The 18,587-nt window shown below is 43.0% G+C and overlaps 1 protein-coding gene across 1 annotated transcript in view; it reads right to left on the bottom strand.

The window, feature by feature from the left end:
• The window catches only part of LOC311107223 (relaxin receptor 1-like), a gene marked incomplete at both ends in the record, with an annotated part of 92,171 nt that overhangs the window by 5,004 nt on the left and 68,580 nt on the right, over positions 1–18,587 (bottom strand). Inside the window, 12 exons of the mRNA XM_084149714.1 lie at positions 164–393; positions 7,672–7,743; positions 8,407–8,478; positions 8,640–8,711; positions 9,283–9,354; positions 9,626–9,697; positions 9,786–9,854; positions 10,058–10,129; positions 10,340–10,411; positions 10,613–10,684; positions 11,712–11,783; positions 15,011–15,116. Coding sequence (XP_084005840.1) covers positions 164–393; positions 7,672–7,743; positions 8,407–8,478; positions 8,640–8,711; positions 9,283–9,354; positions 9,626–9,697; positions 9,786–9,854; positions 10,058–10,129; positions 10,340–10,411; positions 10,613–10,684; positions 11,712–11,783; positions 15,011–15,116 — 1,053 coding nt within the window. The remainder of the gene's footprint in view (positions 1–163; positions 394–7,671; positions 7,744–8,406; positions 8,479–8,639; positions 8,712–9,282; positions 9,355–9,625; positions 9,698–9,785; positions 9,855–10,057; positions 10,130–10,339; positions 10,412–10,612; positions 10,685–11,711; positions 11,784–15,010; positions 15,117–18,587) is intronic.

The following is an 18,587-nucleotide window of genomic DNA, read 5'->3' as shown; positions in this document are numbered from 1 at the left end:
CCTTCCCTTACGATACAGAGTAAACATTCTGAATGAAGCTGAAACCTCACCTTCCCTTATGATACAGAGTAAACATTCTGAATGAAGCTGCAGTGCGGTTTTCCTTTATCTGAAATCAATTGAATGGGGGCCTGAGTTGATTGATCTGAAAGCTGTTTCTTACAACACAAGGAGATTATACACATGGCATGGAGCTTGTTTTCCGATCGGATGTAGGAGCGCATGCAGATGACGAAGATGTTGCCGAAGCACGTGGTGGCTGACACCACCCAGACGAAGACCCTCAGGACGATGTTGGCCAGGAGGTCCTCGAAGGAGGAGATACCGTCCGTGTTGGGCTTGCAGCTGCGCACATGAGGGGCGTACCCGCAGTACTGGAACTTCTTAAAGTAACTAAACATAAGAGGAGAGAAATCAATTAATAGGATGAAAGAGGGAGACTCTGTCCAAAAACAATCCCTAGCCCCTAGCCTCTAGCCCCTAGTCTCTAGCCCCTAGCCTCTAGCCCCTAGCCTCTAGCCCCTAGCCTCTAGTCCCTAACCTCTAGCCCCTAGCCTCTAGCCCCTAGCCTCTAGCCCCTAGTCTCTAGCCCCTAGCCTCTAGCCCCTAGCCTCTAGTCCCTAACCTCTAGCCCCTAGCCAATAGCCCCTAGCCTCTAGCCCCTAGTCTCTAGCCTCTAGCCCCTAGCCTCTAGCCCCTAACATCTAGTCCCTAACCTCTAGCCCCTAGCCTCTAGCCCCTAGCCTCTAGCCTCTAGTCCCTAACCTCTAGCCCCTAGCCTCTAGTCCCTAACCTCTAGCCCCTAGCCTATAGCCCCTAGCCTCTAGCCCCTAGCGCCTAACCTCTAGCCCCTAGCCTCTAGCCCCTAACCTCTAGTCCCTAACCTCTAGCCCCTAGCCTCTAGCCCCTAGCCTCTAGTCCCTAGTCTCTAGTCCCTAACCTCTAGCCCCTAGCCTCTAGTCCCTAACCTCTAGCCCCTAGCCTCTAGCCCCTAGCCTCTAGCCCCTAGCCCCTAAACTCTAGCCCCTAGCCTCTAGCCCCTAACCTCTAGTCCCTAACCTCTAGCCCCTAGCCTCTAGCCCCTAGCCTCTAGTCCCTAGTCTCTAGTCCCTAGCCTCTAGCCCCTAGCCCCTAGTCTCTAGCCCCTAGCCTCTAGTCCCTAGCCTCTAGTCCCTAACCTCTAGCCCCTAGCCTCTAGCCCCTAGTCTCTAGCCTCTAGGCAGTTCATGATCTTTAATAAATGGACAGATATAAGCAACATGGGAGTTATCTCTACGTTGAGCTCAAATAGGCTAGGTGGCATTTCTGCCACATTACTTACAACTACACATGTAGAATCTTAATTTGAGCCAGTTTCCTACAGCAGAAAAATTATCCTGCAGCAACAGGAAATGTGAATTATTATGTGGATTACAATTAATGGATATTTTTGTAGGGATTTATACATTTTTCATAATGGAAAATCAAGTCTGAAATTTCAAAGTGGAAATTATAAACTTCAGAAGCCTTTTTAAACCTCAGATACACTACATGTTTTAAATGTCCTGCATTGCAGGTGATCAAATTAAGATCCTACATCTATAGCATGTCCTTTGTGATCTACACATGCCTAGTTAGGGATGGTTTCAGGGCCCCTATCAGGATAGGGGAAAGTGCACATCCAAAGGTTGCACAGAAGCTGGCCAAAACAGTATGTGATACAAAGCGGGAGGACAAGTATTTGGTTTTCAGTGAATCTCAGCATGGACCTGTGTTTTGTGTTTTGGATTACTTTACTCACAAGTATACACAGTGCCTTCAGAAAGTATTCACACCCCTTGACTTTTTCCACATTTTGATGTGTTACAAAGTGGGATTAAAATTTATTGAATTTAAATTTTCTGTCAACAATCTACACAAAATGCTCTGTAATGTCAAAGTGGAAGAAAAATTCTAACGTTTGTAAAAAAAATAAAAATATGAAAAATAAAACACTAATATATCTTGATTAGATAAGTATTAGACCACCTGAGTCAATACATGTTAGAAACATCTTTGGCAGCGATTACAGCTGTGAGTCTTTCTGGTTAAGTCTCTAAGAGCTTTCCACACCTGGATTGTGCAACATTTGCCTATTATTTTGTTCAAAATTCTTCAAGTTCTGTCAAATTGGTTGTTGATCATTGCTAGATAACCATTTTCACGTCTTGCCATCGATTTTCAAGCAGATTTAAGTCAAAACTGTAACTCGGCCACTCAGGAACATTCACTGTCTTCTTGGTAAGCAATTCCAGTGTAGATTAGGCCTTGTGTTTTAGGCTATTGTCCTGCTGAAAGGTGAATTCATCTCACAGTGTCTGGTGGAAAGCAGACTGAACCAAGTTTTCCTTCAGGATTTTGCCTATGCTTAGCTCCATTCCATTAATTTTTTTATCCTGAAAAACTCCCCAGTCCTTAACGATTACAAGCATACCCATAATACAGTGGTGGTCAGTGTCATTTAAGATGAGGGAGGACGATTATTTTTTCAGGAGCATGGCCTTATTTCTATTACAGCATATTGGATGACTCTCATTCATATTCCATTCATCCAGTTCAATGTAACAGCGATATGTTTAGGCTACTACATGATACTCCAATTTTACCTATACCCATCATTAAGTTGCTACAACCTAGCCTATGAATGAAAGTTTACAACGTATGTGCACACAGGTCGAGAGACAAATTTGATGTGCATTCTAAATGTTCCATTGCCATACTGGCTGGCAACGTTCTTATCCCTTGCTTGCTAGCTAGCCAACTATGGCTAACTTGCAGTCACATCAAACAGTGCAGCCAGAATAACAACAGTAGCTGCATTTGCTTTAGCTGTTTTCTAGTGACATTTATTTGGATACATCCATAGCTAATGAGGCGTGATTTCGCCTGGCATAGAAAATGTGCTCTCTCGTCAGGAGAGTGTTGTTCAGAGGAGCTAGCCAACAACACAAACAATAATGTAATTATTAGTCCAACAGTTGCAGACAATAGTTTCTATTGGACAAATTCAGGTATGTTTATCCCCGTTTTGTTCCATTTTCATTAGAATCGGCGGAATGAATACTCCCCTGATCACGCGTAAACAGAGTTCACTCTCATAACAGCCACGCTGTATTCCTTCTCTTCCATTCGCTTGTGGACTTCAATGCACAACAAATCAGCTGTATGTGACCATGCCCAAAAAACTTTCCAAGCTAAACCTCTACAAACAGCCTACATCGTTGTCACCATATTAGCTAAAGTAACGTCATAGTCATCATAGTTAATAGAACTTACGCGTTAGTAAACCCGCTACAATCATGCAGTAACGTTAATGTACAGTCAGTAAGCAGTTACACCGGCGGCCCCGGTGGCAATAAATTAGTAATACCAAAAGCTTAACGTTACCTTGACTTGGAAGAGTTCCAGTGTTGTGTTGGAAAGTCATAGCCAGCTAGCTAACATAGCATCCCTCTGTTTGAGCAGGGTGTTTCAGTAGGCTAAACTAGCTAGCCTCATTTGCTAGCTAAGTAAGTGAAAATGAAAGAGAAAAAAAATGTCAAAATCTCTCTCTCTCTCTATTTCTCTCTTGCTTCTCCTTCATTTAGGAAAAATTAATTTGTTAAAAACGGTTCAACTATTGTCTTTCTCTCTCTTTGAGTCAACGACTCACCACTTTTTATACACTGCAGTGCTAACTAGCTGTAGCTTATGCTTTCAGTACTAGATTCATTCTCTGATCCTTTGATTGGGTGGACAACATATCAGTTCATGCTGCAAGAGCTCTGATAGGCTGGAGGACGTCCTCCGGAAGTTGTCATAATTACTGTGTAAGTCTATGGAAGGGGGTGAGAACCATGAGCCTCCTAGGTTTTGTATTGAAGTCAATGTACCCAGAGGAGGACGGAAGCTAGCTGTCCTCTGGCTACACCATGGTGCTACCCTACAGAGTGCTGTTGAGGCTACTGTAGACCTTTGCAAAATAGTGTGTTTTAAACAGTTATTTGGTGACTTGTTATTATATTTAGTATAGTTTTATCTAAAAAGAATAACATTTGAAATGTTTAACTATTTTTATTTTATGAAATTCACTGAGGAGGATGGTCCTCCCCTTCCTCCTCTGAGGAGCCTCCACTGCCATAATATGATGCAACCACCACTATACTTGAAAATATGGAGAGTGGTACTCAGTAATGTGTTGTATTGTATTTGCCCCAAACATAGGCTAACACTTTGTATTCAGGACAAAAGTTAATTGCTTTGCCATCAGTAGCGGTGTGTGGGTAAAATCACAAGGGAAGACAGAAAAAAAAAGCACTGAGGATACGAAGAGGTAGGACGCAGACGCAGGAATCAACAATGCAAAGGTTTACTTAACACTGAGCAAGAGAACAACAACGAGCGAGTACATGACATGACACTAACAATCACACACAACACAACACTGAACAGTCCAGGGCTATATAGGGGTGGTGATGAGATGATGAGGTGCAGGTGCGCTGTTGGTTATTAGGGTGCGTTGGGTTAGTGGCAAAAAACGGCATGATTTGGAGAACCGATCTACGACTACCAGGACTGTGGTAAAGCCATCAGAACGTGGGAGGTCGGTGACAAAGTCTATGGACAGGTGTGACCAAGGTCGCTGAGGCACTGGGAGAGGAACTAGTTTGCCTGCCGGGGCGTTCCGAGGTGTCTTTGTTTGGGCACACATGGAACAGGAGTTGATATAGCGGGAGACATCAGTAGCCAAGGTGGGCCACCAGTATTTTTGTGAGAGAGAATGTAGGATGCGCGTCATACTGGAGTGCCCTGCCGTAAGGGTGGTGTGCGCCCAGATCAGCAGGCGGTCACGGATCCTGGTAGGCGCTGGGTCCTCCTGAGCCGCAAGGCGGATGTCTTCGTCCACATCCCAAATGACAGGTGCCACAATGAGAGACGGAGGCAGGATAGGACCCCCCAGATCCGGTATGGTGCATCCTGGAGAGTGTGTCGGCTTTCACATTCTGGGATCCTGGGTGGTAGGACAGAATAAACTGAAAGCGAGTAAGAAATTGGGCCCATCTGGCTTGACGAGAGTTCATCCGTTTCGCTGCCCGTATGTGCTCCAAATTCCGGTGGTCAGTGAGAATCCGGAATGGATGCTGGCCCTCCAGCCAGTGAAAATATGGAGCACATACCCTGTTTCAGGGTCTCTGCCACATACTTCTCCATGACCTCAGTCTCCGCTATGGAAAGGGAGTAAATGTGACTCTTCAGGGGGTGTTGTCCCTCCAGCAGGTCAATGGCGCAGTCCCAGGCCATGTGAGTAGGGAGACACTTAGCCTTGGAGGCAGAGAAGACATCAGAGAGATCTGGGTACTCACGTGGAATGTTGGACTGGAGGGCAGACCCCGGACTCTCCACTGATGTGGAACAACAAACCACCAGCAGGCAGGTCCTCTGGCATGAGGGGGACCAGGCTGTGATCCTCTTGGTGATCCAATTGATGGTTGGGTTGTGTAGTCTGAGCCAGGGCAATCCCAAGATGATCCCGTGAAGGGGTGACGTGACGATGTGGAAGGACAGCTCCTCGTGGTGCTCCGGTAGTGTGAGAATGGTGATGGTGTGGGGAGAGTGACGTGCGTAATGGTGCCTGATCCAAGTGGTTTATTGTCCAGCGAGGTGACGTGTAACGGAAAAGGCAGTGGCACGGTGGGCAACCCCCATTCAGAGACCAGCTCCCTATCAATAAGGTTCCCAGCTGATCCGGAATCTATCATTGCCGTGGAAAGCGAAGAGAAGGAAGAACCATTCACCGTTAGGGGAACTAAAAACAATGGTTTGGTGACAGGTGATGACGGAACACTCACGGAGCGGCAACGGGAGTCATACCGCCTAGATAGGGAGCCGCCAGGAGATCTGTGGTCCGTGGTTGTGTAGGGGGTGCTGCCCACATCCATGGGTGTGGACTCGGAGGCAGGGCGGCTTCCATAGCTCAGATGGGGTGAGCGTCGAGGTTCCGGGTGGTGTTGGGAACGCCGTCGGTCTCTCAACATGTCGTCAAGACGAATGGACGTGGCGATGAGGGTATCAAGGTCCATCTCGTCGTCCCGACATGCGAGATCCGTCGTGATGTCCGCCTGTAAGCCTCTCCTGAAGGCCGTGCGCAGAGCGTGCTCATTCCAGCCGGAAGACGCCGCCACTGTGAAAAAGCTCAGAGCGTACTCGAACGCGGCCTCCTCTCCCTGTTGTAGCCGGAGGAGACGCTCACCCCCGTCCTTTCCCTCCGTGGGATGATCGAACACCGCCCTGAACCGATCGAGGAAGGTGGAGTAGGGAAGCCCCACGGCCTCACCTCCTTCCCAGACTGCCGTGGCCCAGTAGCGAAATCACCAGCGCTATCCTGGCTTGGTCCGATGGAGATGACCCACGCTGACGCGTCAGATACAGTGAAACCTGTAGCAGGAAGCCTCTACATTTCGCTGTTTTCCCGTCATAGCGCTCTGGCAGGGTGAGGGGGTCCCTCAGACGTTGGTGATAGCACGGGAGGAGGTGGACTAGGTGCACTCGTCACTCCCTGAGGTGGAACCGGCGCGATGGTCAGTTTATGCAGCGTTTGGAGGATTACCTACTGCATCCATCTTCGTGAGGTGTGTGATTCTGTGATGAGTACTGAGGATACGAAGAGGTAGAACGCAGACGCAGGAATCAACAATGTAAAGGTTTACTTAACACTGAGCAAGAGAACAACAAAGAGTGAGTACACGACATGACACTAACAATCACACACAACACAACACTGAACAGTCCAGGGCTATATAGGGGTGGTGATGAGATGATGAGGTGCAGGTGCGCTGGAGGTGATTAGGGTGCGTTGGGTTTCCATTCCGGTGTTGCCGAGGTGGTGCGCTCAGACCGGTGGATAAGTAGACCGGTGAATCAGAGTGCCGGAGGGTGCCCTACCAATAGGTGCCCTTCTTTACGAGGCATTGGAAAACCTCCCTGGTTTTTGTGGTTGAATCTGTTTTTGAAATTCACTGCTCGACTGAGGGACTTTACAGATAATTGTATGTGTGGGGTACAGAGATTAGGTAGTCATTCAAAAACCATGTTAAACACTATTATTGCTCACAGAGTAAAGTCCATGAAACTTATTGTGACTTGTTAAGCACATTTCTACTCCTGAACTTATTTATGCTTGACATAACTAAGGGGTTGAATACTTATTGACTCAAGACATTTCAGCTTTTCATAAAAAAAATGAAAAATATAATTCCACTTTGATATTATGGGGTATTGTGTGTAGGCAGTGACACATTTAATGAATTTAAAATTAAGGCTGTAACAACAAAATGTGGAAAGTCAAGGGGTGTGAATACTTTCTGGAGGCACTGTATGTGATTTAATGCACAGCTTGGGATCACACAGTTGGGAGTTGACATTCAACCTTTAGATAAGGGGCCAGATTGACTAAGAATTGTTTGCAATAGAAAGTGTGTATGGGAAAGTAAGTATTTTGTATTTTCTTCCAGAAAGAAAGAGGTACAAATGCTTTTTAAATAACTTACGACAACATTAATCTCAAATCAGTCAATAAAAAAGTGCAAAGGATTTTGTTCAAAGTTTAATTTGGGATTCATCTTCAAATACATTTCCCGAATTTTTATGATGAAACAAAATGAACAAAGTACTCACATGTGGGTCAAGTGTTTGAGTGGTTCAAACATCCTTCTTTGTATGTTTCCAATCTCGATTCCCTCTATGCTCCTAAAAAACACAAACAAAAGTTGTTCCCCTTAGGAGCTTACATAGAAAAACAAACAAAACAAAATATTTGAATTTCAGAGGCCCTCTTTGCAATGTTCTTTCCACAAAATTGTTGGTCTTTCACAAAGTGCTTTTGATGAAAAGCTTTGATGTATGACCTAAAATGCTATTTGTTTTCTTTCTTGATATGTGTGAATGAGGGAATTCTCAATGTGTGGGCCAGTAAGTGCACTCTGTTCCAATAGGATAATACATTGAACACATAATACAATAATTACATGTTATGTGCCACATAATTCTCTTGTATGATAGGATGCAAATTGGAAAAGTGCATCATCAGGAGATGATGCAATCTATGATTATACAGTATATGGAATTGGAATAAGTTAAATAGATCATGGATTTCTAGTTAGTCTGAAAGGGCCACATAATGGGATGTAGAGAGAGAATGTACTACCTCTACACACATTCCCTTTATTATATGCTTGTGATTGCAAAATTGTTATAAAAAAAGGATTATGTAGATTTCATTTAAAATGGCCCCTTGCATATTTACCAAAACTAGATTTTTTTTCTAAACATGGTATTACTACTAATGCTTTCCCCTCTCAAGTGTAGCATTCATTCACAAAGTGAGCAGTGAAAAACATACAGGCTACTTACAATGATTTCAATTTATGCAAGTTATCAAAGTGGTCAACTTGCAGATCCACGATAGGGTTATACGAGATGTTCCTGTAAAAGCATACATTATTTGACATAATATTCAACAAGAACTATAGCACCATAGCTGTATTATAATTCCTATGTGTATGTCTTTCAACGTTAGTGCAAGAAAAGCATATAAAATATTCAAAGAACATTTGTGCATAGATTCGAGTGTGGATCTGACTCACAGCTGCAGTAAATCTCCCAGATGAACAAAGAGATTGGGAGGGATTGCCAGGAGTCTGTTGCTGGACAGATCTCTGTGAAGACAAAGCTATTTATTGGAAACAAACATATGAAACTTACATAAGGTTTACATGGCTTACATGACCACCTAATCATGCATGCATGCTGTGTTCCTATTCACTTTAATGATACATTCCTGGAATCCATTAGCCTACTTGATAAGCATCGTGTTAAGCTAGATGCACCACATCTTTGTGTTCACCATGACTAACATGGTTATGTTTAGGCGTATATTGGAGACACTCCAAGACTCCCCACTGTTCTGCAAATCCGGAAACCAGTGGAAAAGCATGTTAGGATAAATGCTAGGATTAACCAAAACTTATAAAATATAAATCATAATGAACATCTTCTTGGCCTGGGAAGATGTTGTTTTCCTATTCGGGCTCATTTTGGGTTGCAATGAATTTCATCCTAGTACTGCACTGTATATTTATAGTGCAGTCTATACTGATAATATGGTATTATCTAAATTCTTCAAAAAGTCAGTGGAATAGATGAAGATGTGCAGCACCACTGTGTGTCTGGGTGATAAAGGAAGATGTCATGCAATTTCATGTCTGAGGCAAACAAAACATAACTTACAATTCCCCAAGTTTTTGTAGAAATGAAAAAGCCTGTTCATGTATGTGACTGATTCTGTTACTCTGTAGGACACTAGAAAGAGTTGAAGAAAGACAGTCAAAACAAGAATTATAAAACAGAGAAAGCAATTTTCTCACTTTATTCCCCTCATCTTCTATGTTGGTTCTAAAAGCAATTAAACAAGAGTGTTGTTTTTGGGTCTAATATTTAGAACCCCTTGTGGAAACAAATTGCTGTTGATATTTGGGATTCTAATGGGTTATAGCCTGCTGAGAAAGCCAAGGACACAGATGGGGAAAACATAATCTATTCTGAAGATTGAAACGTATTAAGTCACACTTACAGCACAGTCATCATGTTGCACGACCAGAATGTTACATTTCCAACACTTTCGATTTGATTCCCCTCCATGTCCCTGGAGACACACAAGTGCACAAAAACATATTTAAAAGTCATATCATGCCGATAACAAAGCTCTTTGATTTGCTGACTTCCAAACGTACAGCCAGTTTAGTCTTGGCATTTCCAGGCAGATGTCATCTAGCTTTGTCAGAGCGTTGTTCAACAAAACCCTGCGAACAAAAACAACAAAACAAGAGCGGTCTGATTTTTGTGCCGATCAAAGAAAACAACACTCCGCCAATATACGTAAGCATATCAAATCGTCCCTTAAAAATACTGGGGCACTTCAATAAAGTGCATATGAAATAACTTCTTAGACGGTAAACGCAAAACAAGCCCAACTCAAGAAAGTAAAGGTAGAAATGAAACTCACAGGAGTACCAAGGAGCGCAAGCCTGAAAAGGTGGTGTGGGATATCTGATGGATACTGTTGTTTTCAAGGATCCTACAACCAGAGGGTAGAGTTTATTTTCAGCTCTTTTATTAACTGAAGTATTTGGCTCAACATTGGTTCAAAGGAAACTGCAGCGATACAAGCTTTGTGAAAGAGTTCTGAAGGCTGTCTAAAAATATGATGTCTTTGTTCCATTTATGTTAGCAGTATGTCTATATAGGCACACAGGATATACAGAATGTGCCAGTAAGGAAAACCTACAACCACTCCAGTTTGTGTAGATCTTGGAACACCCCAGGCATCAGGATGGATATCTTGTTGTAGCTTAAATATCTGAGGCAGAAAATACTGATTTTAAATACGCACGGTTCAATGAAACAATTGATATGAATTACTTACCCTTCATTTCAAACATAAGCAACTTTGATAAGGAAAACTTAAATCAACAACATTCATTATGAAGGACTTAGATGTTTGATCAAAGTTCAATATAACACTGTCAAGTGCGCGGATGGATGAATATAATGAACTTACAGTCTTGTTAGATTGTACAGTCCTCTGAATGCATTAGGGCTCACAGCTCGGATTCTGTTATGTTGTAGATATCTGAAAAGTAGTATGTCAGAAGAAGTATGTTACAAACATTCATACAATTTGTGTGTTGAGGAGAACAACTTCCACAATGGCTAACAAGTTACAACAAGTTATAACAAGTTATAACATGTTACAACAAGTTACAACAAGTTACAATAAGGACAGAAGCCTCACATTTATAACATGAACTGCATGTCAGAGGAAATTTAGATCACTGAGTGATCAACCCGCGCAAAATGGTATTTTATATCAGGTGTCTTATAAAGCGGTTCCAATTTAGCTTGCAATACTGCTAAATAGAACAGACAGGCAATGTTTACAGTGTTGAGGAATCTTTTTGGCAAGCGAGATGAGGATTTTGGCATGGTTTTATAAGCAGCTGACAGCAGATTTCATCAAATTAAGGGTTTTTCAATAGAACTTACAGTTGAACCATAGCATCAACTGTCTTGTTATTTTATACATAAAGACCTAAATATAAACGGCTCCCTGTAGAATAACAAAATAAAAATACCAATTGGTACATACTTTTATGATATTTGGTTTGATAACAGTTCTTTAGAAGAAGACGAAAATTGCAAGCAATGCTTGAATGAAAGATTACCCAAACAATACTACATAGCTGACTTATTCGATAGATAGTTCTTGGCAGTCAATGAGGCACATATTTAGTCTCCTCATCGCGCTACTACTTCCATGCTGCCAATATGTTTCAGGCACAACAAGATAGACTGAATGATGTGCTGAACAATCGTGAAAAAGCCCGCTTTCCTCACAACCATCATCCAAAGGTGAGTCTTGATAAAACATCCATTGTAAGCTTGTTTTGGCCACCAGAAGCATCAAAAGGGGACGAACAATGCGTCGAATGATGTCCATGTCTGTCACAGTGGACTTGACAGGTTGGTCTATCAGTGCCTGATTTTGAAGTGCTAACAATCTTTTTTTCTGAACGACGAATGCTTTACTAGCAGACTACAACTCAACCAAGTGACTTCTCTTGCCTGAATACATTTTTTAAAATCAATTCACAACTTACAGTTTCTGAAGACTCTGGTACTTATAGAATATGTCGCCGTTCAATATCCGGAGTCGGTTCCTTTGCAGGGACCTGTGGGATGTGAATAGTTCATAAGGTTGACCAGGTAACAAAAAATAAACGTCATAAACACAACATTGTGCCACCAAACAATACTGTTTCAATTAAAAAAGGCCAAAACCTTTGATTCATTTTAATTACTATGTTCTCGGTCCAGTGTCTGTTTGAGGTTAGAACGAATCACATTTCTATGTGACCACACATTGTCCCGAATACAAACAATCTCCCAATTATGTTTCAAATGGAACTGGTGAAAGAACACATCATTATTCCAAACAGAAGAGGAGCATCTTTCTTTATGGAGTGACAGAGATAATGCATAATTTTGACATTTGTAGTTGAATCGTTATCTAAGCTCATTCCACCTCCATAAGCACTATGGCTATGTTTACCCGAAGTTACGGAGATAAGCTTTGAATTAGCGAAGAAAGCATTTTAATTGAAAATGAACAATGTGGAGGATGCTGCAGTAGTCTCCAGCACCTTGATGAAAGCCGAGCCAATTGGAGAAGGAAGAGGCGGCGATGATAAACAATTGACACAATTGAATTACTCCGCCTGCAAATTGGGCCTTCGAGGTTTACCCATCAAGCAAACAAACAATACATTGATTTGTGGATGAATAGTAAAGTGGAACTGGATGTCCCCAATGGGAAAGATGAGAAACATGGGGCCCAAATGTGCCATTATCTAAACAATATGGGGCCAATATGACAGGGAGACATACAATATTGTGAGACCGAGAAAGGGCGAGCTCTATGTGATAATTTATAGCCATTGTTGTCATTCTTTTGCATAATGTATGAATTTAAATGATAATGTATATTATACATCATCCTGTTATAAATGCATTTTGCTATAATCATATCCTTACCTTCAGTCTGTCTCACATTCAAGTAGGTTTTAGTAGGCTTCAGTAAAGAGATTTCAGTAGGCTTCAGTAAAGAGATTCCAGTAGGTTTTAGTAGGCTTCAGTAAAGAGATTCCAGTAGGCTTCAGTAGGCTTCAGTAAAGAGATTCCAGTAGGTTTTAGTAGGCTTCAGTAAAGAGATTCCAGTAGGCTTCAGTAGGCTTCAGTAAAGAGATTCCAATAGGCTTTAGTAGGCTTCAGTAAAGAGATTCCAGTAGGCTTTAGTAGGCTTCAGTAAAGAGATTCCAGCAGGCTTTAGTAGTCTTCAGTAAATAGATTCCAGTAGACTTTAGTAGGCTTCAGTAAATAGATTACAGTAGGCTTTAGTAGGCTTCAGTAAAGAGATTCCAGTAGGCCTTAGTAGGCTTCAGTAAAGAGATTCCAGTAGGCTTTAGTAGGCTTCAATAAAGAGATTCCAGTAGGCTTTAGTAGGCTTCAGTAAAGAGATTCCAGTAGGCTTCAGTAGGCTTTAGTAGGCTTCAGTAAAGAGATTCCAGTAGGCGTCAGTAGGCTTCAGTAAAGAGATTCCAGTAGGCTTCAGTAGGCTTCAGTAAAGAGATTCCAGTAGGCTTTAGTAGGCTTCAGTAAAGAGATTCCAGTAGACTTTAGTAGGCTTCAATAAAGAGATTCCAGGAGGCTTCAGTAGGCTTTAGTAAAGAGATTCCAGTAGGCTTTACTAGGCTTCAGTAAAGAGATTCCAGTAGGCTTCGGTAGACTTCAGAAGGCTTTAGTAGGCTTCAGTAAAGAGATTCCAGTAGCCTTTATTAGGCTTCAGTAAGGATATTCCAGTAGGCTTTACTAGGCTTCAGTAGGCTTCAGTAAAGAGATTCCAGTAGCCTTTATTAGGCTTCAGTAAGGATATTCCAGTAGGCTTCAGTAAAGAGATTCCAGTGGCCTTCAGTCGGATTCAGTAGGCTTTATTAGGCTTCAGTAAAGAGATTCCAGTAGGCTTTAGTAGGCTTCAGTAGGCTTCAGTAAAGAGATTCCAGTAGGCTTTGGTAGGCTTCAGTAGATTTTAGTAGGCTTCAGTAAAGAGATTCCAGTAGGCTTTAGTAGGCTTCAGTAAAGAGATTCCAGTAGGCTTCAGTAGGCTTCAGTAAAGAGATTCCAGTAGTCTTTAGTAGGCTTCAGTAAAGAGATTCCAGTAGGTTTTAGTAGGCTTCAGTAAAGAGATTCCAGTAGACTTTAGTAGGCTTCAGTAAAGAGATTCCAGTAGGCTTCAGTAGACTTCAGTAAAGATATTCCAGTAGGCTTTAGTAGGCTTCAGTAAAGAGATTCCAGTAGGTTTTAGTAGGCTTCAGTAAAGATATTCCAGTAGGCTTTAGTAGGCTTCAATAAATAGATTCCAGTAGGCTTCAGTAGGCTTCAGTAAAGAGATTCCAGTAGACTTTAGTAGGCTTCAGTAAAGAGATTCCAGTAGGTTTTAGTAGGCTTCAGTAAAGATATTCCAGTAGACTTTAGTAGGCTTCAGTAGAGTGATTCCAGTAGGCTTCAGTAGGCTTCAGTAAAGAGATTCCAGTAGGCTTTAGTAAGCTTCAGTAAAGAGATTCCAGTAGGTTTTAGTAGGCTTCAGTAAAGAGATTCCAGTAGGCTTTAGTAGGCTTCAATAAATAGATTCCAGTAGGCTTCAGTAGGTTTCAGTAAAGAGATTCCAGTAGGCTTTAGTAGGCTTCAGTAAAGAGATTCCAGTAGGTTTTAGTAGGCTTCAGTAAAGAGATTCCAGTAGGCTTTAGTAGGCTTCAGTAAATAGATTCCAGTAGGCAGAGTAGGCTTCAGTAAAGAGATTCCAGTAGGCTTCAGTAGGCTTTAGTAGGCTTCAGTAAAGAGATTCCAGTAGGCTTCAGTCAAGAGATTTCAGTAGCCTGCAGTAGGCTTCAGTAGGCTTTAGTAGGCTTCAGTAAAGAGATTCAAGTCTCGTTTTCCTCCTTCAATTCTGAAAAAGACTGTTCCAGTACAGCAGAGAACAGCCCTAGGACTTAAACCAACCTCCACAAACCAACTTCCATCGAGACACTCATTAGCTAACTGCGAGAGACACTTTGTTTAAATCCTTTTTCTCTTCTAATTCATAGGAGAAACAGAAAAAAGTCTACACACTTCCAGTCAGATGCAAATGTCTCAGCCCTTTCAGAGAGTTCCAGCGCTAGAAGCACCCCCCACTTCGTTGCCAAGACCCTGGAGGGAGGGAACAGAATCGCCTACGGAGCCAGGGCTCTCAACGAGGGAGGCTATCAGGTGTGTGTGTATGTGTGTGTGTGTGTATGTGAGTGAGTGTCAATATGTGTATATTATTTATGAACTACTCAAAGGTGTGTGTGTGTCAACTCACATCATGGTGACGTTAATGGACACTGCTGGGACATGATGAAACTGGGCGCCATCACAGTCCAGCTCAAGGTCTCTGCACTGGCACAGCTCTGGAACAACCCCCAGCACTGGAGGAGGAAGAGACAGAGGGAAGAAGATATGATTGTCTAACTCCACAGGAGGTTGGTGGCACCTTAATTGGGGAGGACTGACTCGTGGTAATGGCTGGACCGGAATTAGTGGAATGGTATCAAATACATCCAACACATGGTTTCCATGTGTTTGATGACATTCCATTCACTCCGTTCAAGCCATTATTACGAGCTGTCCTCCCCTCAGCAGCCTCCTGTGTCTGACACACATCCACGTGTCATACACAATAAATTACAACAAGGAATTTGGACAACATTGTTGTTGTAGAACTAGCATTACTTAAAGGGAAAATCCACTCACAAACTATATTTTTCTTCATTACCCACTGTACAGTACCAAAATGCATAGGCAAGATATTGGACTTTCAAGAAGCAAAGTGTCACCGGCCGCCACATCATCATGATGATGCGAAATGTCGGTGGCCGGTTACACTTTGCTTCTTGAAAGTCCAATATCTTGATAACTTGACTGCTGACATGCAAAACATTTTGGGACTGTATCAACAGTGAACTAATAAAAAAAAGAGAGACATAGGAGAGCATCATGTCAATCACTGCCTATGTACAGTAGAGACACGTGACTTGTGCTTGCTTTGCAGTTTCGCTTCCTTCCCTGTCTGGGCACACTGTCCTTACAAAGGCTCAAACCAGGGACCCTCTGCGTCGCAAACACGTGACCGCCTGCTTGACAATGTCTTTGCCCATTACGCCACCAATTCTATAGCACTAGTGGAGACATTTCAAGATGTGGAATGAGGTTATGGCACAATCTTAACACCGTTACAAACGGCCACAGAGAAACAAAGTGACGCTGCAATCGATTGAACTGGGGCCTCATGTCAGAGGCTGACTGGGAGGCTCCAGAAAGAGAGAGAAGGACATTTGTAAAGGGATAAGGGACAATGTTTGATACAGGATACAGTAAAGTGGATATCATCAGAAAAATATCATTTATATCTGAGGGGAATTATAATCAGGCATAAAGGAAATGATTAGATTTCATGGGAATATTAAGATATCAAGGGTATTCAAATCACGTCCTCAAGTTCTGTAGTGTTGATTTCCTTTTTCATTACTAGTTAATTGTTTGGTCAGTGTCATCGAGCACACGTATATTGTGTCATGACTAAATTAGGGGAAGAATGAAAATCAGCAGTCTAATATTGATGTACTACTGTTGAGGACATACTTGAGGACACATTTGAATCATGTTCTGATGTTCAAAGAATGAAATATCTGAAGAAAGAATAACTTTCTGTACATCTGACATCTAACGCAATGCATGTCTAATGACTAAAATGAATCCGAGGTTTGCATTTGACCTGAAGTGTGAAATCCCCATACTCCTCACTCATTTCAAAAGTATTTTTGAAAGACGGAGAATTTGCGATTTTAAAACTTTCTTATCAGTGACCTCTGACGTACTAAGAATAAAGTTACTAATGGATTAAAAACCTCTGACTCTGCCAAAGACAATTGAGAGAACGGCGTACTCAGTCCGGTCCATCGTGGATTCGAGACGTCGGATGGGGGGTCTACAATATCTCGTGGAGTGGGAGGGGTACGGTCCGGAGGAACGGTGCTGGGTGCCTAGGAGGGACATCTTAGATCCCTCCCTCCTGACGGAGTTCCACCGTAACCATCCCACGCGCCCTGCTCCGCGTCCTCCTGGCCGTCCCCGAGGCCGGGGTCGGCGCACGGCTGGAGCCGCGCGTCAAGGGGGGGGGGGGGGTACTGTCACGAATACCGCCGAGGCTGCTCCTCCTCCTTGTTCGGGCAGGCTTCGGCGTTCGTCGTCCCCGGAGTACTAGCTGCCACCGTTTGATGTTTTCGATGTTTGTTTGGTCATGTCTAGTTTAGTGCACCTGTTTCGTATTCTGTCCTGATTATGTCACCTATAAGTTTCCCTGTGTTATGTTTTGTAGTTGTGTGTTATTGTCCGCCTGTCGTTTGGTTTCAAGGTTCGGTACTTTTGTGTTTAGAGTATTTTACGCATTGCGCGTATTAGTTCGCCTCCGGTGTTTTCGAGGCCATTTACTTTGTATTTTTTCATGAGTTTCAGTAAAGTCGTGTTGACTTATCCTCTGTGTCCTGCGCCTGACTTCACCACCGCATCCACATCAACAACGTGACATTGGATCTGAAACCCTGGCCATTTACTTGCCAGTTCAACCCCACATGTTTTCCTTCCCTGCCATCCACTTGCCAGTTCAACCCCCACATGTTTTACTGCCCTGCCATCCACTTGCCACTTGCCAGTTCAACCCCCTCATGTTTTCCTGCCCTGCCATGCACTTGCCAGTTCAACCCCCACATGTTTTACTGCCCTGCCATCCACTTGCCAGTTCAACACCCTCGTGTTTTACTGCCCTGCATTCCACTTGCCAGTTCAACCCCCTCGTGTTTTACTGCCCTGCCATCTACTTGCCAGTTCAACCCCCACATGTTTTACTGCCCTGCCATCCACTTGCCAGTTCAACCCCCTCATGTTTTCCTGCCCTGCCATGCACTTGCCAGTTCAACCCCCACATGTTTTACTGCCCTGCCATCCACTTACCAGTTCAACACCCTCGTGTTTTACTGCCATGCCATCCACTTGCCAGTTCAACCCCCTCGGGTTTTACTGCCCTGCCATCTACTTGCCAGTTCAACCCCCACATGTTTTACTGCCCTGCCATCCACTTGCCAGTTCAACCCCCTCATGTTTTCCTGCCCTGCCATGCACTTGCCAGTTCAACCCCCTCATGTTTTACTGCCCCGCCATCCACTTGCCAGTTCAACCCCCTCGTGATTTACTGCCCTGCCAACTACTTGCCAGTTCAACCCCCACATGTTTTACTGCCCTGCCATCCACTTGCCAGTTCAACCCCCTCATGTTTTCCTGCCCTGCCATGCACTTGCCAGTCCAACCCCCTCATATTTTACAGCCTTACCCCAGCCATACTGAGTGATTTCATTGAAATAGCTAAATATAACCTGAGGGCATTGCTCACCCATAACCATTCACTATAATATGCTATGTCAAATACATCATAAAGTATAGTAATATTCTAAGTAGCTCTACATTAATTAATGCTTATCATGGATGTATAATGAATATAGTTGAAGTCGGAGGTTTACATACACCTTAGACAAATACATTTAAACTCAGTTTTTTGCAATTCCTGACATTTAACCCTTGTAAAAATTCACTGTCTTAGGTCAGTTAGGATCACCACTTTATTTTAAGAATGTTAAATGTTAGAATAATAGTAGAGAGAATTATTTCAGCTTTTATTTCTTTCATCACATTCCCAGTGGGTCAGAAGTTTACATACACACAATTAGTATTTGGTAGCATTGCCTTTACATTGTTTAACTTGGGTCAAACGTTTCGGGTAGCCTTCCACAAGCTTCCCACAATAAGTTGGGTGAATTTTGGCCCAGTCCTCCTGACAGAGCTGGTGT

Source organism: Coregonus lavaretus (genome assembly GCF_964263955.1).
Source record: "Coregonus lavaretus genome assembly, chromosome: 32".
In the NCBI taxonomy this organism is placed as follows: Eukaryota; Metazoa; Chordata; class Actinopteri; order Salmoniformes; family Salmonidae; genus Coregonus; species Coregonus lavaretus.
Note: the sequence above shows the minus strand (reverse complement) of the source record. Positions and strands in the feature narration are given on the sequence as shown.